Raw genomic sequence first — 19,132 nt, 5'->3', positions numbered from 1 at the left:
TGCACATCCATATATATATATATATATAAATAGATAGGTGAGTATAAAACTGGATAAACTCTCGTCTGTGAGTTAAATGCGCTCCCTACAGTCACCGAGACGGATGGAAGAATCTATAGCCGTATCATTCCTCGAAACTTGCGGAGAGAGTCTGAGGAAACTGTTTTCGGGAAACGAGAAGGCCCCGGTGTGTCGTGAAAATGTGCGAGCTGTCGAGACTCTCCCCAAGCGGAGGCTCCGAAAAAAGCGTTTCTCACCGCGATCCGCACACAAGCGTACCGGTTTCGAAAAAAAGCTGTTTTTAAACGCGAATACAAGTGATTTGGTCGGGCACATCTTCGCAGTAGAAAGCGCCCGTACGGCTACGAAAGATGAGTGGATTTGAGGTGACTCGTAGATCTTCACATGCAGCCCCCCATACCGATCTGAAGGGAAACCTAAGCTTGTGGGCAGGATGGTCAAGCACGCACTCTGTGGCTGTCGCGCACGCAGCACCGACCGTCGCTCCTCTACCGCTGCAGGTGGCGAAAACCCGTTAGGACAAATGCATAAAAAATATACGTGCATACGTATAGATACGTGGACGCTATCTTCCTCTCTACTTGCGTCTGTGTTTATCCACCTTGTGGCATACATCGGCGCTGTCGAGCGGAAGCGCGAAGCATTCTATAGATGCACAAAAAACGCAAAAACGAGAGCTCTCTCCTCGTCCACGAGGCGTAAACTGGCCCTCCAAAAGGGCGTCTCCACGGTGTTTCGTGCATGTGCCGCGGTGTATATACACCCCGCAAAACAAGAAATTACTGAGATACGGATGCGGTGGCATACACACACACACGCGTGCCCGCGTACGAAAAACCTTAGAACTCGCTCCCGCGCGGTGTAGCTTTGCCTTTCTTGTCGCGGGAAGCCTCGACCTGCCGCGTGGTTCTGGTTCTGCCGTTCGGCCGCAACTCAGATTGGAAAGAAAGACCCGCACAAACAGCGCTCATAAGCATCGCGGGGGAACTTCTTGGACGCCTCCTCCGTGTTCCGCTCTCGCGTTCAGCTCAGCCGAGCCACTTGCTGTAAAAGTCGTGGCCTTTATCGTCAATCACGATGAACGCTGGGAAATCCTCCACCTCAATCTTCCAAACGGCCTGACAAAACAAAGACGCATGCACATGCGCAGAGAGAAACCGCAGTCACACCCTCCGAGGCGCATGCAGTAAAAAGAGTCCCTTTTTCGCCGTCTCGTCTTCTCTGCTCCACTGCCTTCGCCCTTTCCTTCCTCTCTTGCAGCCGCTTGACTTCGCGAGTCACCCCGCTCCTTCTAGAATTTCGGCCCCTTCGATCGCAGCCTTCGTGGCGGGGTTCCCCCTTTCCCTCTGCAGCTCTTTCTTCCCTTCCTTTTTCGTTTCATTGCGTTTCTTACCTCCATTCCCAGTTCGGGGTACTCGAGAATGTCTACCTTCTTGATGCAGTCTCTGCCGAGCACTGCGGCCGGCCCGCCGATGGAGCCCAGATAGAAGCCTCCGTATTTCTTGCATGCATGCGCCACTGCCTTGGAGCGGTTTCCCTTTGCGAGCGTGATCATCGATCCGCCCTTCTGCATGAACTTGTCGACGTAGACGTCCATGCGGCCCGCAGTCGTCGGTCCGAAAGATCCCGAAACTTCGCCTTTCGGCGTCTTGGCTGGGCCTGAAGCAAAGACGACGCGCTAACTCAACGGACAAAAACGTCTCGAAGAACCGGAACACCCAGGAACTCTCCTTCCCCGCGCTCCCTTCTCTGTTCATTCTTCTACTTTTTCCTCTCTTCCTCTTCCGTCTCCTCTCTCTTCGCCTTTCTTATCGCTTCTTCTCTGTCTCTTCCGTTTTCTGTCGTCCGTCGGAATCGGTCTCTCTGCTTTGCCGAGTTGCGTGTGGGAACTCACCTGCGTAGTAGATAGGGTGGTTTTTGAGGTACTCAGGAACGTCGCCGTCCTTCTCGAGCCGCTCGAGGAGCTTTGCATGCGCGATGTCGCGGGCCACAATCATCGTACCCGACAGCGAGAGGCGCGTCGCCGTTCCGTACTGAGACAGCTGCGCCAAGATGTCCTTCATGGGCTTGTTCAAATCGACTTTCACGGCTTCGCCGCTCGCGCCTTCGCTCTTCAGATGCTCATCCTCCACGTCGGGCAGAAACTGCGCGGGATTCTCTTCCAACGCTTCGACAAACACTGAAAGGAAAGGTTGAGACGAAAAACAGAAAATGCAGCCAGCGCGCTCAGCTGACGCGTCTCAACCGACACCTGTCAAGACACCCTCAACACTGAAACCTATAGACACTCTAACTCTCTAACCTCAACCGTTTCTCTCTCTCTTCTCTCTCTTTCCTCGCCCTGTCTTTTCTCTTGGAATTCGTGCTCTCTGTTTCTCACCTCCATCTGCTTGAATCCTGGCAACCAACTGACGGTCGGCGGAGCAGGAGACACCGATCCCCACGGGGCACGAGGCGCCGTGTCGGGGTAGGCGGATGACGCGTACGTCGTGGCAAAAGTACTTGCCTCCGAACTGCGCTCCGATGCCAATCTCCCGCGTCATCTTGAGGATTTTTTCTTCCCACTCGAGGTCGCGAAACCCGTACGAGTTGCCTTCGCCACTCGTCGGGAGACCGTCCAAATAGCGGCACGAGGCGAGCTTCACCGTCTTCAGCGTGTGCTCGGCTGAAAGGCCTCCGACGACAACCGCCAGGTGGTACGGCGGACAGGCAGACGTCCCAATCGTCTTGATGTTTTGCTCCAAAAAGGCGTACAGACTCGTCGGATTCAACAGCGCCTGAAGACGTGCAATCCAAAAACACTAAACGGCAAGTCAACCCTCAGAAAACACCACCAACTCTGTGACCACAGACCGAACGAGCAGTGCCTGCTGGCGTCACGTTCCTCCCCAAACTGAACCGTCGTCCTTCTCACATACATCCATATATGTATATATATAGATATTTTCTCATATATATATATATATATATTATATTTCGCTTTCCTCCTCCAGAGACAAAGGCCACGCACATCTAAATATATATATATATATATATATATATATATGCATTTAGGTATATTCGTATGTTCATATACAACGTGCATGTAGAGCGGGAGCCTGCCGCTCGGCTGTCCTTGTTTACCTTGGTCTGTTGATAGAGGAATGTTTTGTTTGCACTTCCGCCGCCCTTTGCAATGAAGAGAAGTTCGTACACCTTCCCTGGAGTGGAGAGAAGAGTGACATCTGCAGGCAAGTTCGAGCGCGTGTTGTACTCGGTGAACATGTCCTTGGGTGCGACCTAAAAAGCATCGAGAAACCAGATGGAAACCTGTGCGTTTTTCTCCTTTCAAATCCAAATGTCACAAAAATACAGAGAACAAACGCCACCACTGCTTTGGGCCCCTCAGATCTGACAATCACAAAAGTCTCCGACCTTCCCCGAGTCATTCCCCTCTCTCTTTGTCTCGTCTCTCCCCTCTCCTCTCTCGCAATCTAGGTCTCTCGGTATATCGCCACCTCGCCGACCGTAGCTTGCCCCAGATGGTTCATCCACCCCCGACACAATTCTACACCAATATCGACATATACAATCATATGCATACACACATACATACAAACATACATACATACATACATATATAGATATATATACAGGTGTTTTGATTGTAGTATGTGTTTGTCGGGACGAGCGAGGGTCTCTCAGGGTCCAGTGGCTGACATACCTGGCTGTATCTTAGATTGTTTTGCGTGTATGCCTCGAAGACTCCTTTGAAAATCGCCTTCTCGTCGGTGCCGTCGGTCAGCACTGAAGCGCCCTTCTTCCCCATGACGATAGCCGTCCCGGTGTCTTGGCATCCCGGGAAAACTCTAAAACAGCGAGAACCCGAAACAGAACCTCCATCACACGCAGAGCTGAATACGCGTGTGCTTACACACTCCTACGCACACATGCGTTTATATGCGCATATATCATGCTGTCAGACACAAATATAGAGACATACACACCAATATTATATTATATTATATATATATATATATACAGTTGCATACACATACTCCTACAGACACATACATACACACATACATGTATGCATACATACATACATACTCCTACAGACACATACATACACACATACATGTATGCATACATGCATACATACATACATACATACATACATACATACATATACATACATACATACATACATACACATACATAAGCACATACATACATATCATCACACGTACATACTCCTGCACGATCACAAGCACGTCTCTATGCTTATATCGGTAAGCATGTGCATTTGTCAGATGAAGTCCTGGAGAGATAGACAGAGAAAGGCGCCTGTAAAGAAGAGAGACACTCTTTTGGGGTGGCGATGTGTGTAGAAAGCGTCTCGCCCTTCAGGCTCAGGGTCGAGTTGAGTACCTGGCTGCAGCGATGTTTGCATTTTTCAGGAGCGTCAGAGCAACGAACCGATCGTTGTCCGATGCGTCAGGGTCGTCGAAAATCCTTCGAAGCGACTGTAAATGCGACCTTCGCAGAAAGAAGGATATTTCCTCGAAGGCATATTTCGTCAACGCTGTCAGCAACTCAGGCGAAACGCGCAGGAGCGGCTCCTCGAGACCCGGAACTTGAACGGTCTTGACCACTGAGCGAAACCGACCAGAGACACCCCAGAGTCAGAAGGAGACAGGAGAGACAGGAGAGACATGGGAGACAGGAGATACAGGGGACGGCGCCTGCGGCGCAAGCGCGCGAGTCACCAGCCGTGGATTCTTTTGTGCGTTTGTGCAGAACGCAAAACCAACACCGCGGGTCCCAGCAAGAAAAAACGAGTCTCGAGGCAGGCCTTGGAAGGCAAGCGTCAACAACGAAAACGGAGAGACAAATGTATCATCTCCACTCATGTGCGAATGCATATGCGTGAGCATCACTAGATCTATTTACTTAGATATATGAACAGTATGGATGCGAGCTTACAGATGTTATCCATGCGCGTTTACGTGTGTAGGAGATTACCACTCCATGTTTAGGACTCCACGTTTACGAATAGATGCGGATCAAAGGGGGGAGTTTATTTGCGGAGGCGCGGCAAACATCCACACGCGCGTAACTGCGAGTTTTCCAGCCTTTTCTTTTTGAGCTTCGACACACGTCTCGAGGCTGGAGAGAGCATTCACGGATTTTTTTCTCTTTCCTCACTTTCGCTCAGGTCGTCGAGGCGCTTGAATTGCTGGTCGACTGGCCTCTCGCAGTTCAAAACTTTCTTGTACTCAAAGACCGGACCCGCCCCCGCCGCAAATGCGCGCGCATGTTCAGAGCCTCGCGAAGCAGGCTGCGCGCGAGACAGGACGCAGGAGGCGCAGCCAGCGCCGCATGGTCTCAAAGGACAAGAAGACCCAGAGGAGGAGGAAGAACCGGAAGAAGAGAGAGAAGAAGAGAGAGAAGAAGGGAGAGGAGAGGTTTTCATAGCGGAAGCTGCGGGGAAGGAGAGAGCGTGGCGCTGCCTGGTGCGGCGAGACAGAGGAGACGCCAGGCGCACAAACAGACGCCCTCGAGAAGACAGTGCGGAAAACATCGGGGCGGTGAAGAAGAGATCGAGGCAAATGCGCGAAGGGAGTCCTCGCAGCGCAGGCGAAAAGGCGGGATTTTTCAGACCGGCAGAGAGGCGAGAACACGGAAGGCACACGTGGAGCTCTGGAACGGCAGAAAAAAGGAAAAGGGCTCAGGATTTGTAGCCAGTTCGTTTGAGGAGAACGAAGAGAGACAAAAGAGCGAGGAGAAAAGCGGAAAGTCTTCACTTGCAGGTCGAGGCCAAGGGGAGAAAAGCCGAGTCAGCCGCAGTCGATACGCAGGGGCTCGCGACGAATGTACCCTCTCGCGTCGTACGATCTGTTTCCTGGATTCAAGAACGTGAAGTAGCCGAGAGAGGAGTCTACAAGGGAAAAAGCGAATGGAAAGATGAGGAAAAGGCGACTGCGATGCTGGTCGAGGGACCGCCAAGAAACAGCGCTGTGTCCGTCTTTTCTCAAGGCGAGAGTTAGGCGCCTGTTCGCGCTTCGCCCGAGTGGTGATTTATTCTTGGCTCTTTCCCCGGTCCCTCTTTCCGTTCCTTTTTTTCACTATGCCATTTCTCCTGTGTCTTCTTCAATGCCTTCTCGTGAGTGCTGCGGAAACTTCTCAGGTGTCCAACTTGGAGAGAGCGAGAGAGGGGAGCTGGGGGCTACGCGTCGGGAAACACAAACAGCGGGTTTTTCGGAGACAGACAAACGAGATCAGGAAGTTCTCGCGAAGGCAACCCTTCGTCACCACCGTTATCTGTTGATCTCTTTTTTCTGCCTCCCGGTGTGTGTCTCCAACTGCTCTCGTGTCCCGAGTGTACAGTCAGCTTTCGTGCCCCGTTCTCTCTCTCGGACTTTCGCAACCCATAAAAATATATATGTATCTATGTAGGCTTGGTTGCTGGTTTTCGGTCTTCTGGTTCGTTCTCTTTGTCTCCTGCCTCTCTCTTCTTGTCCCTGTCCTCACTGCAGTGTTTGGGAACTTCGCTTTCGGGGCGTTCTTTTCTGTTGTTTTTTCCACTTGGCCTGAAGATGTTTCTCTCGCGATGGCTTTCAGCCATCACTTACAAAATGCGGGTGCCGTATGGCGTCAAGCAGGTGAGCCTTCTCCCGTCGTGACACGGCGGCTCTGAAAGAGAACACGCAACTTTCCGTCCTCGCTTCTCTTCCGCTTCCGCAGAAGACCTGCGGTCCATCCGCCCGAACTATCCGTTTTTCGCCCCCCTTCCGTTAGGATTTCTTCTGTCTCTGGATCATCTTTCCCCCCCTTTTCACCTCTTGTCTTCCTTTAGGAGCTCTTCTCTCTCTGTATCTTCTTTTTTGTCGTTCCCTTTGCTTCCTACAGAGCGAACAATATCGGCAGGCGAAGAAGCAAACAAAGCTAGCCGCTAAGAACGCCCGAAAGATGAAGGTACAGTTTCCTCCTCTCTCTCTTCTCCGTTTTTGTTTTCGACTCCTCATTCCTCACGAGTCCTGCCTTTTCCTTCCCCCCCCTTCTACTCTGTCTCGTATCTGCCCATATATATATATATATATCTATAATATATATATATATATATATATATACATGTATGTATGCATGCTCTTTCGCAAATAGAAACACGCACATATCCGGCTAGAGAGAGCGCGCGATCTGTTTATGCGCCCACGAGGAGTGACTTACGCTCCTTCGGAGTTTGTATCTCGTATAGCCCTACGCTGTGTCCTGTAAAGAGATACAGGCTCACATCTGCAAGTCTCTATATACCGTATGTACGTGCATGTATCTTCCCGTATATTCGTCTCCTTCCCTACATATTTTGGGGCGCATGCAGATACGTATAGATAGGGATGGATATGAATGCAGATAGATATGAATGCGTGTATAGATGAATGTGAATGTAAATATGAATGTAGAGAGATATGCATGCAGAGAGATACGTGAATGTGTGTGGATGGCTATGTTTGTTGCAGGAGAGTAAAGGGTTGCTGCTGGAGGGGAAGAAGAGTTCTCTGTACATGAACCTGATGCAAAACACGGGAATTGCGTGGTATCGAAGCCTGCAAGTGTGCAAACACCTGGAGATGCACTGGCGTGCTCCGGCCCCACGCATCACCGCCGGATTCAGGGACAAAGTGTCTCAAGCGGTCGCAGTTGTCAAGCAAGGGAGATGAAAAAAGAAAAGGTTCTTGAAAGGAGAGCGAAGCAGCGGAACGGGAGATAGAAAGCGTCTGAGAGAAACGAATAAGGAAGAAACACTCAGTCCACATCCGAGCAGGAGGGAGTTCCAAAAGTGAACGATCAGAGAGAAGGAAAACGCCGCAGCAGCATATATCTCTCTCGTGCCTCGCTATCCTTCCCTTTTACCCCGTTTTCTCCTCTCCTTCTCTTTTCCGTCTGCATCGCTTCTCTCTCGCGCGCTCTCCGTCTCTTCTGTCTCGCGCGCTGTCTGTCTTTCGTGTGAAGGCCATGGAGGTAAACGTTTGAAGGCTCGTTTCGTGAGTTGACAGGTTCATTTCCTCCCTCGAGACGACCTCTTTGCTTTGGACTGCTGGCTCGATAAAATGGAAACAGAGAAAGAAAGGCAATTGAAAAAATTGAGAACAAAGACGAAAACTCTTCTTTCTGTGCCCACAGCGAGTGGCACGGCGGGCTCTTCCTCCACGGGTTCGTTTTCCTCCCCGAGTTCGCTCTCGAGCGTCTGTGCGCGTCTTCTCTCGAACTGCCTGGATGCCCAGAGCAGGCGCGAGAGAGAAAAGAGGGAGAACAAGGAAGCGAGGAGAGTAGGAGGAAACCGTGGACGTTGGAAAGGAGAAAGTCGAGATGTTGTGTGTCTAAACCCGCTTCGGGGTGGCGCTTTGACTTCTCTTTTTGTTATGTGCCTGCGTTGTTGGGATGTTTTGAAAACCGGGAAGACCTGCTTTTTGCTCCCGTGATTCCACGGGCCTTTTCAGCGAAGCCTGGCTTCCTCGCGCCGCTCTGGTGTCTCTACAGAGAAGAGAGTTTCTCTTTTCCCGCGGTTTTTTTGCCGCCACAAACGGACCCTGAGTCCGGGAGGACCTCTGCTCGCTTCATTCTCCCATTTTTTCGCGACATTTTCGGTGAGGCGGCCCGAGCACCGACAGCTGGAGTTCTGCGCTGGTGTCTCCTGTCTTTTCAAGTCTCTCGTCTCGCCGAGGAAAAGGCGCAGGCCGCTGCAAAACGCGATTTTTTCCAGGGAATGGAAACAGAGACAGTTTTCGACGGGCGAAAACCTCGTCTGTCGAAAGCGATACAAACGCTCGCACTCACACAAGGCAATTCACGGTACACGTAGGCCTATGTACATGAGTGCTTGCATGAAAGCATATGTTTTGATATATATAGGTGTATATTCGGATAAAAGCGTATATATCTACAGGTGTTTACATATATAGGCATTCACATTGCAGCGATGTGGCGTCTGAAAAGAGAGGGAGTGAGTGCGGTGGATATCGTAGACTTACACCTTTCCGGAAATGAAACGTGGAGGCCAGTGTCGAAACGGGGAACGAGAAGGCGTTTTTGCCCCGCACCCCAAAGACTCAGAACTCACAGCTTCACTCTCTTTCACCCTCGAAAGCCAATCAGGTGACTCCGAAAAGGGGGCAAGGGCTTTGCTTGTCAGTCGTTGCCCCTCGCTTTTCAAAGGGTGTCGACAGCATTCATCCTGACCCTCTTTGTCCCCTCTTTCAGCCTCTGCATTTCCATATCTCCCCGCTCGAGGGACACAACTCGCCAACCTCTCCCCACGTGGCATTCTCTCCTCTCTTTTACTGTAATATACCTACAGTCATACATATATAAATATATATGTACACTTACGTATGTATATATATATATATATATATATGTACACTTACGAATATGCGTGTGTATTTCCCTTCATATATATTTACGCATGCGTGTGTGTGTAAACTGTGAAATGTAAGCCTCACATGTAATTCGAGATCTCGACGGGCGTGAGGCTCTAGCGCTCTCTAGACGTATATGGAGGCGGCCAAGACTGCTGATGCACTACAGAGAAGGCGTGTGTGGTCCTGATAAATGGAAAGCCTTGAGCAAATATCGCGTCCGTGTGTATCTTCCTGCGAGGCGTGCAGTCTGTTTTCCTCGGAATTCTGAGGGCTCCCGCGAAGAAAGAACTCAGACACGCGAAACAGAGAAGCTGCATCCCTCTCTTTCTCTCGATCCCAAAATTCCGGTTCGGCCAGGCAACAACCAGTCACGCCGTCCACAAAAAGAGGTTTTCTCGTTGGGGCGTACTTTCGAGGGCTTTCTGCCGACGGAGGTGTCCCTGCGCAACTCTGTGCAAACTCCGTCGCGCCCCGAGTCCGAGGCGTGGCGTCGCTCTCTTTTGAAAAAGAACGGGACAACCACAAGTGTCTATCTTTCCCTTTCTTCTCGCGCTCTCGCGAGACATGAGACTCTCCCTCTCTCTCTCGCCTTCCGCATTTCCCCTGAGTTTTCTCCAGTTCTTTTCTCCCCCCACCGTTGTGTGTTTCCGCGGGCCTCTTCACTGCATGCGCGCGCGCTCAGGCCTTGCCGGGGCTACGAAGAGGCGCACGCGTCTAGAAACGTCGCAAGAGAGAGGAAAAGGCGAAAAAGGAAACTACGAGGCGCGAGAGTTCAGCAAGACGAGGTGGATTTGGGATTTTTTCCTTTTGTCCGTTCCACGTGAAAGGTCGACTCTGGTAAACCCCTTCTTGCGCGTCCTCCACTCTCGGTCTGCTCTCTCGGGCCCTCTCTTTTTCGAGGACACCGCGAGTTGAAAGTTGTTTTCTGTCGCAGCAAACGTTTCTCTCGTTTTTACGTACACACCCTTGCAAGTCTTTCTCGTTCGAGTTTCCAGCTCTCGGCTCTCCCCTCTTCCGACCTCGCCGACGTCCCGATCCCCTCCCCTCCAACTCGGACACCCGTCCCGCAGTCGCGCGCGCGCCGCGTTGATTTTTCTTTTTCTCTGCAACAAAACCTCGCGAGGGCGATTTTCTCTTGTTTGCGTTTCGCTGTCTGTACACCTCGTCTCCGTCCCAAGGGGAAAGCGGGAATTTTCCAGGGCTCGAGGCTTCCCGTCTTCTCCGGCGGACGGCTTCCTGCGCGACGGACGCTGACTCGTCTGGTCTCCCTGCCACGTGCGCTCTTTCGTTTGTCAAGTTGTTTTGCTTCCTCCCTCCGTCTCTTCTCTCGCTCTTTCCCCCAAGACTTCCGGCCACCCCTGTCAGGCACTTGTTGTCTTCCGCCATTTCTCGCGTCTTCTCTCTCTCCGCACGTCCTCGCTCCGGCTTTCCTCCTCTTTCTCAGGAAGATCCTCTCTTTCTCTCTGTCTTTTTTCGAGAATGAAGCTCGTGCGCTTTCTGATGCGTCTCGCGAATGAGACGCTGGTGATTGAGTTGAAGAACGGTACGGTGATCCATGGCACGGTCGTCGGCGTGGACATCAGCATGAACACTCACCTGAAGAACGTGAAGATGACCCTCAAGCACGGCAACCCCACGTCTCTGGAGCACCTGACCATTCGCGGCAACAACATCCGCTACTTTATCCTCCCCGACTCGCTCCCCCTCGACACTCTGCTGATCGACGACACGCCTCTCCAGCGCCCCGCGAGAGAAGCCGGAAGACCTATCCAGAGAATGCGGGGACGCGGCCGAGGTCGAGGCGGAAGTGCATTCCGCCCGCGCGGAGGGCCTCTCAGAAGATAAAAAAAGCGGGAAAAGAGAAGGGCGAGGGAACACGAGACGACCCAGGCGAGAGGGGCAGCCAAGAGCAGAAGAAGCAGAGGAAGAAAACAAAGAGAGGCAGAGGAAGGGGGGAGAAGGAACGAGAGGGAGGGGAGCTAGAGGGGGGAGACAGATAGTGAGACGCGGAGGAACACCGACGGAGGGCTTTCCAGAGGACTCCCAGGAAAGGCCTCTCTCTTTGGCAAGCTGCACGCGATAACGTGAATGGAGCTTGAGAGAAAAGAGGAAGGAAAGGGGGACAGATGTGTGCCGCGCGGGAGAAGGCCCACAGGGTGACCAAAGAGGGAATCCAAGACGAATGTCCGGGAGTATGAAACGCGGGCGTGACGAGCAGCACCCGTGAAGAGAGTAAGAGAGGAACCGTCTCTCGCTGTCGAGTTTCGGTGTCTCTCGCCCGTTGGGGAGTCTCCCTTTTCCTCGCGCTGTGTCCCACCTGTACGTTCATCTTTTTGTGTCTCCTTTCATTCTCTTTTGCCGTGTGTTGTCGCGCGCGGGGTTCTTCCCAGTGCGGCCTTGAATGCTGCTTCCGTTTTCCGCCGTTGTGCCTCAAGACTCTCCCCTGACTCGGGAAAGTCCTGCGTCAGCCTTCTCCAGATATCGCCAATCTCTGTCTTCTCTCTGGAGTGTCTGTACACTCTTCCTTCGGTCGTTCCTTTCTGTGGATGCGTGCATGTGGACACTTAAAAAACGCGAAAGTCTTAGTGTTGACAGTCTCCAGAAGGCGCAGTTTCGAAACTCCCGCATGCATGACTCGCGGGAAGGCGCAGGTGCGCCGACACAGAAACACTTTGGTGTGCCGAATTTCCATTCCAACAGCAGGTTTTTTTTCGGTCTCCGGCTTTACTTGGGGAAAAAGGCGAAAACCCGAGAGGCAGCGCGCCGAACAGGAAACGTTTTTTCCATTTCTCTTGAAAAAAACGAGGGGAAAACGCACAGCAATCCAGAGCACGAGCAGCCGACGGCAAACCACACACGTCTGCCTTACGCAGATCGAGACCGAACGTCAGGGACAAACAGGTAGACTCACAGAGCTCCAGAAGTTGAACGATCCGGTGACCAAACCGGTAGAAAGGCAGATATCTGTACATGCAAATACACATATATGCACGTACATAGTCGTAGAGCTGTATATATGCGTATATATGTATGTGGATGTACGTCTATATGATAGTATACGTGTTGTTCGTGTGAGCAGGTATATCTGCATAGACTGTTTTGTTTCCCGGCGGGAAAACGCTTGTCTCTGCAGGTGTGAGAGACGGATTGCGCACCTGTGTGTCGTCTCTCAGACACACTCCAGGGCGTCGATGCAGTGCATGAGAGCCCACATGGGGAAGAGGCGAAGAGCTCGCCAGACTTCGGGTGGCACGAGAACGGATTGAGACTTCAGCGTGGCAGATTCTTTCGTTTCTTCAGCCCGAGAGTCTCTGTCGCGTTGCTCAAACCTGCAGCAGGCCGCAGCGGTCGCGCCTGTCTCCGTTTCTGCTGGCTGCTTCGCTGACTCTGGGCGTTTGTCTCTGCTTCCCTCCACCGACGTATTTAACGCCGTCTTTGGCTCATGCTCTGACTCTGACGAAGCGACGCGGGTGCGTATGCTGCCGTCTCTGCGCATGGCGAGAAGAGCGCGGAAAGCGTCGTCCCACGAGGTCTGGAGCAGTTTCTGATTTGTCGCTTCTGCTTGCGCAAAAGACGCAGCTTGAGACCTCTTCCCTTCCTTTGCTTCTTTTGAGCCCGATCTGGATGCCGTCGCGAGTCCGCCATCCTCTCCTGTCTTCTCTCTCCCTTCTCGACTCCTTGCCCAGTTCTCACCAGATATCTCCTCCGAACGAACTCTCGAGGCGAGAGCTGTCGAGGCGTCAGGCCCGGAGGAAGACGCGGAAAGAGGAGACGAAGCGGGCGAAAGATCGAGAGGAGACAACGCGTAGGACGTGCGCCATTGCCGAGTCGCCGTCAGGGCTTTCCTCGTCTCCGTTTCAACAGAGAGGTCGACGAGCTCCCCCAGTTCGAAATCTTCGCAGAGGAGGAAAACGGGCCGAAAAAGGTCGTGGCCGTCCGTGTCCGGCGGGTTTGTCCCCTTTCCCTCCCTTTGTTTTTGCGTGGGTTTCTGGACTCCGTTTTCTCTGTCTTCCTCTCCGTTTTCTTCTTGGCATTCTCTGCTTTCCAGAAGCGAGACCTGGGCGTCTTGCGTGTCGTCGCCTGCAGCATTCCCTTCCAGTTCTTCTTTGCGACCGTGGACGGAGTCACGAGGGGAGCGACATAGACACGGGCGAATTTCGTCGCGGACGGTGCACGGCACCAAAGGGAGAAGGAAACTTCCGGTTTGCTTCGCTCCCTCCGTGGCGGCGGGGCCCACAGGCAGAAGCAGAGGAAGATGAGAAGAGGAAAAGACTGGAACAGACGCTGCGTTTTGACTCGACCGCGGCCGCTTCACCGGCAACGGGGGCGCCGTGCCCGCAGGGCGGGTACGAAGACGATAAGACGAAGAAGCAAAAGAGAGAGAAGAAGAAGAAGAAGAAGAAGAAGAAGAAGAAGAAGAAGAAGAAGAAGAAGAAGAAGAAGAAGAAGAAGAAGAAGAAGAAGAAGAAGAAGAAGAAGAAGAAGAAGAAGAAGAAGAAGAAGAAGAAGAAGAAGAAGAAGAAGAAGAAGAAGAAGAAGAAGAAGAAGAAGAAGAAGAAGAAGAAGAAGAAGAAGAGAGTTGTGGCTCTTTCTGTCGTTTGAATTGTCGAAGTGTGAATTGTCGAAGTGTCTCGACGAGTTCCTGCCGCGTGGCTGGAAGCGATGCGAGAGCATGCAGCCGAAAGAGAGAAGTGAAGGCGTCAGGCAACGCAACCTCGCGGGCGGCAGATCCTTCACCCGAGGGCGAAGAAAACGAAGAAGAACCGTGATGCGCCGAACACCGCGAGTTTATCTGGGTCGTGGTCCTCAAAGCCTCCCCCAGGGAGTTCGCAGCCACCTTCGGGCCACACGGTGTCTCGTTATCCGCCATGCCGAGACAGGCAACGAGGCGCGTTCGTCTCCACGAAGAGCGATCTTTCTTCAGGTGTGGTAACTCGGTCGGCGCAAACGGCGCGCGCATGCATAGAGACGAGGAAGGCATCCAGGAGACCACCCCTCGGCCTGCCTGGACAGCTCCTGGCACTTCTCCTCCGTGGAATGACGGAGGCGTCTCAGAAGGTAAAACTCGTGGCGGGGATCCTGATCCGGAAAGGGCGGGGGCTAGACTCGAGACGGAGGCGTGCGCAGGTTCCCCGTTCGCGCCGACCTGCAAGCATCTGGGCCGTTTCCTGGCCGTTGTTGTTTGGCGCGCAGCGCTCTCTTCCTCGCCGCCGTCCGTCTGCGCCGCCGGGCGCTCTTCGTGGTCTTCTCGGAGGCGAGAAGAACAGGCGCGTGGAAGACGCGGAACTGCGAGAGAAGCCGGCAGCGAGGCGGGGGAGGTGCCCGGCGTGCACGCAAGCTGGTACTGCCACACGTCGATCTCGAGGCCTGGAAGGCACAAGCAAAAGAAAAAGAAACGGGTGTGCGCGGTCAACGGCGGAAGCGAAGCCAAGGAAGACGAGGGAGGGAAAAGAGAAAAAAGAGAAAAAGCGGAGAAACAGGAGTGAAGGAGGAGAGAAAGAAGGAACGGAGAGAGAAGGAGGAAAGAAGGGAGAGAGAAGGAGGAAAGAAGGGAGAAGGAGGGAAAGAAGGGAGAGAGAAGAGAGGAAGACACACAAAAAACTGAGAAAACGGAGGAATTCCCTGGGTTGTGTGTTGCCCCTGTTGACGTTTTGCGAGCCGGAAGAAGGCACGAAAACGCTTACCTCGCTGCGCAGGAGAATAGAAGAGGACGAGCTCCGCAGTAGTACCGTACCAGAGGAAGAGACGAAGGCGCGTGTCTGAAGGAAAAGAAAACGGACGCGTCACGACGAACTGGGTGAGCAGACGACGGGTTCCTCCCGTGGAGAGTGGAGAAGAAGGGCGGACCTTCGGAGCACGGAAAACCCTTACGCAGAGAATGAAGAGCAACGGGAAGAAAGAGAAGGCACGCAGACTGAAACGACTAACGGGAAGACAAACGCGCAGGACAGGCACGGGAAACCGCCGACCTGCGGAGACACACCGAGAGAGAACCCTCGCAGGAAACAGGCGCTTGACGGCGAGAAAGCGACAGAACAGGGGAACCGGACGCAAGCGCAACCCGAGCGAGAAAGGATCCTACTAACTACTAACTGCACGGGACATGCAAACGCCACAGAAGGCGAGAAGACGAGGCGCGTTCCGCAGAACAGCAGCGCTGACGCTTCGCGTTCGTGCCTCAGCCACGCTCACACTGCATGCAGGGGTGCGACGGCAACAGAAGCCCTGAGATGCCTTTGCTTTTCGTCGACACCAGGTGTGGACCGTGCCGCCGTCACCGCCGTACAGTACGCAGGAGAATACCGTTCAGACAATCCTCATACCTCTAAAGATATCCACGACCCACAGCCCTCGCAGCGCATCGACGTGGGAGATCTGTGCGCTCCGAGATGCCGCACTGCCCCGGTCTCCAGTTCTCGCTCTGCTCGACTCTGTTTCCATTGTGCTTTCTTCTCTCTTTGTGTTTCTTGCTTCGCCCCCACGTGTTGCCTCTCCATCGTGGCGGGGAACCTCCTCGATCTTGAGGCAGCATGCAATTCGAAGGAGACAGCGCTGGCCGTGACGAGAAGCCCCCACAGGACCGGAGGACGGGAGAGGCGCAGTGGAAGGTTGCTGACGGGTTGTGTGGGCGTCTGAGTCTTTAGGATAGAAGTCTTCTAGCCATGCCTCAAAGCAGTCTTCATCTCCTCGCAGTTCCGTCTCTTTTCTCGCGGCACTGGCTTCAGACAGCCTGGCCTCGCCTGTCTCTTCTCGCCTCGCATTTCTCGTCTGTTTCGCCTCGGCGGCTGCCCCACGCTCACACTGCTCTGCGTCTGCAGGCGCACTCCGCATTTGCGTTCCTTTCTTCCGTGGGTTCGGGGCCTCACGCGTCGCCTCTTTCTGAGGCGCTTTCTTCCGGAGCTTCCCCGGCGCTCCAGCGCCTGTCGGCGGAAGGCAGGGCGGCGAAAAAGCAGGGAGGGCGTGGAGAGGCAGGCATGCCACAAAGAGGAGAGACGTGCGAATGAAAGGCGCAGAAACCACCCCGGCATCTGTCGTCTCTCCCTGTTTACCTGAGTCTTTGTCCTTCTCGTCCTTCTTCTCGTCTTTCTTCTCGCCCCATCGTCCTTTTTTCCTGCTCTTTGCATCCTCGTCGAGCTCTTCGGCCTCGTCGATGGCCCCGCGAAGGAAACGCCCCCAGCGACCGCCTTCTTTTCCCCACCCCCAGAAGACGCGCTGTCGCCTGATTCGTTTTCCTCTCTGTTCCTCTCCCTCGTTTTTCTCTTCCCCTTTCTGCTTGTCTCTCTCGTTCTTTTCTGTCCCCTCGTCTTGTCGCGTTTCTGTTTCTTCCAAAGATAGCGCCCCCAAGGCAGTTCCGAGACGAGCAGCTACGCCGTCTGTGGTGAACCGTAGACAGATCGCGGCTTGTTTGTCGAGAGGCGTCTCCTGCAAATTTGCGATGATCAGGGGGCTTCCCCTCTTCCGTTCTCTGCCCGGAAAGTGACATGCCGGTTCGATTTGGAGAGAAGACCCGAGGCACAGATGTAGAGACGCAGCGCGTGTGTTTCGCAGAGCAAGTCTCTCAAACACTTTCTCATATCGGTCGCGCCAGTCGAGCAAGACGTCTGTACAGACACCCGACGGCGGAAAGGCACACAAACCTGCAAAAACGCCCAACACACGGCCGGACGCGTCGATATCGACAGGCAACGGACACAACGAAGAACGAAAAGAAAACGGGACACATGTGGATCGTGACACACTTGTTTCGCGACATATACACAACCCCCCACGCAGAAAACCAGACATAGACGCACACCTCTATTAACAGATGTGTGGCTACACGTTCAAAGATTCAACCGCATCTCTGTAGATACACGTATACACATATAAATATATATATTCCTATATCCGTGTATATATGCATACATATTATTAGTTATAGAAATGTATGTCTATGTATCTGCGTGTATCGTATGGGCACTTGTATGACAGTGTCCCTTCGAAGAGAAGCGCACAAACGTGTCCAAAAGGGAGTTCGAAGCGCATTTCGAGGGGAACTCCGCAGCGTGTGCGCGTGTTGTTATCCCATTTGTCGCGATCGGAATCGGGCGAGAAACAGACGCCGAGAGGCGCTGCGAGGGGACTGACCGCAGAGGCGGCCGGTTGGCGCGAAGCTGAGCGTGGGAAGCGGAAAGTCTCGGAGGAAGCGTCTCGCGCAAGCGTCGCATCTTTCCGTGAACATGCTCCCGTGAACTTCGCCGAGTCGCGAAAAAGGTGTGCCGCAGCGCGCATGCAAACCGTCGACATTCTGAGTGATGATGTAGCGCACCAAGGGCGGGCAAGACACATCCTGCCCAGAGCACACAGCAGCCGAGACAGAAGAAGAACGGGAAGAACAAGAGGAAGAAGAGGAAGGACAAAAAGACGAGGAAGAGGAAGGAGAGGAAGAGGAAGAAGTGTCGGGAAATACCCACGAGGAGGCCGGTAGAGTGGCGAGGGTTCTGAGGAGCAGGTGAGTGAGAGTCGGGAGCGCGAGGTGGAATTCGCAGACGGGCCGACGGTAGCGGCCGAATTTCACCTGCGCAGAAAACAGAGCGAGGCTGAGAAGAAAAAGAGGAATGGCGTCACCTGGCGTCTCATTTTTCTCACCAAACCATCCGGTGACGACTGAGAGACTGGCAAAAAGGTGCCCGAAGACTCCAAAGTGCACGGAATGGTGGCCGTTAAAGACGAAATCGGCACGTGAGCACCACATGGATAGAGAAGAAGAGAGACACGTGCAGGATGGCGCAGCCACATGGCGGAACCGGTGGGATTTGTTTTCAAAGAGGCCAGCGTTGCTAGGACTGAGACGCCCCCTTTCGGTTCAGCGTCTTCTTCAGGCAGTTCGAGACGTCTTCGCCTCAAGTGAACGGCGCAAACGTGGAAAGAGGAAAGAAGCGTTTTAGTACCTCGACGGCGTCCTTGGCCTCGTCAGCTAGGGTCTCGCCCTTCGCCTCGAGAGTCCAGACACCCGATGGTCCTCGAAAATCGAGGATTCCCGCGCTGGTGGAGATGCCAGCACCTGTGTGGACACAAACGCCTCCACCGCGGTCTTTTGCTTGTCGCGATTTACTGGCATTCTGCGACGGCTTTCTCTCTTTTTCCCGTTCCTGCTTCGCGGGATGTGCTCCGATTCCGTTGCTCTTCTCTCCCGGCGGCGAGCCTTCTTTTTCGCCTGTCGAGTCTGGCTGTTCCACCCTCTCCCTCGGACTCGCAGCAGAAGAAGCCGACGAGCGAAGCACGGGGAGCGCCTGGGGAAATCCCGACGCGAGACCCGCCGCCTCCTCACGGAAAAGGAGAGAAAGACGCATCAACTTCTCTTCCAGGACATCTTCGTCGCGCTCCTCCAGCTCTGGCCGGCCGACGGGGCCTCGGTCTGGGTGCTCCGACAACCGGGAGGCGTACCCTAAAGCCGTCAAAGTGGGAGATGTCAACGGAAAAGAAGAGGAAGAAGAGGAAGAGGTCTCCATTGGTTGGAGATGACCTCGTGTCTCTTGCTTGATGCAGGAAGGCGTGGACGGCTCCGAGCGAGAGAGTTCAGTTTTCGTGCCGGTCTGTTGTCTCCCCGAGCCGGACGCGCGGGTTCCACTGCTGGAGTTTCTCGCACGCGGGTCGGACTGTGTCTCCTCGGCAGAAACAGATTTCGGGGGCGTCGCAGCCAAAGCTCTCTCGCCAGCGGACGCCCCCTT

At 53.6% G+C, this 19,132-nt stretch overlaps 4 protein-coding genes across 4 annotated transcripts; 2 read left to right on the top strand and 2 right to left on the bottom strand.

The window, feature by feature from the left end:
* Positions 1-1,049: 1,049 nt before the first annotated feature.
* NCLIV_038850 (putative fumarase) lies at positions 1,050-5,476 on the bottom strand (the record flags this gene model as incomplete). Its single annotated transcript, XM_003880794.1, has 8 exons — positions 1,050-1,139; positions 1,415-1,680; positions 1,916-2,200; positions 2,402-2,798; positions 3,145-3,300; positions 3,725-3,869; positions 4,432-4,654; positions 5,209-5,476. 8 exons carry the CDS (start codon positions 5,474-5,476, stop codon positions 1,050-1,052), a joined length of 1,830 nt encoding a protein of 609 aa, XP_003880843.1.
* Positions 5,477-6,599: 1,123 nt separating this feature from the next.
* On the top strand, positions 6,600-7,721 carry NCLIV_038840 (conserved hypothetical protein; the record flags this gene model as incomplete). Its single annotated transcript, XM_003880793.1, has 3 exons — positions 6,600-6,665; positions 6,913-6,978; positions 7,521-7,721. 3 exons carry the CDS (start codon positions 6,600-6,602, stop codon positions 7,719-7,721), a joined length of 333 nt encoding a protein of 110 aa, XP_003880842.1.
* A 3,180-nt stretch (positions 7,722-10,901) lies between these two features.
* On the top strand, positions 10,902-11,267 carry NCLIV_038830 (sm protein, related; the record flags this gene model as incomplete). The annotated part of the gene is made up of 1 exon (XM_003880792.1): positions 10,902-11,267. The coding sequence occupies one exon, from the start codon at positions 10,902-10,904 to the stop codon at positions 11,265-11,267; it is 366 nt and encodes a 121-aa protein (XP_003880841.1).
* Positions 11,268-12,591: 1,324 nt separating this feature from the next.
* On the bottom strand, positions 12,592-18,913 carry NCLIV_038820 (putative Sir2 domain-containing protein; the record flags this gene model as incomplete). Its single annotated transcript, XM_003880791.1, has 5 exons — positions 12,592-14,789; positions 15,107-15,181; positions 15,746-17,023; positions 17,550-17,751; positions 18,353-18,913. 5 exons carry the CDS (start codon positions 18,911-18,913, stop codon positions 12,592-12,594), a joined length of 4,314 nt encoding a protein of 1,437 aa, XP_003880840.1.
* Positions 18,914-19,132: the final 219 nt, after the last annotated feature.

The sequence above is a fragment of the Neospora caninum genome, chromosome IX (genome assembly GCF_000208865.1).
Source record: "Neospora caninum Liverpool complete genome, chromosome IX".
Lineage (NCBI taxonomy): Eukaryota > Apicomplexa > Conoidasida > Eucoccidiorida > Sarcocystidae > Neospora > Neospora caninum.
Note: the sequence above shows the minus strand (reverse complement) of the source record. Positions and strands in the feature narration are given on the sequence as shown.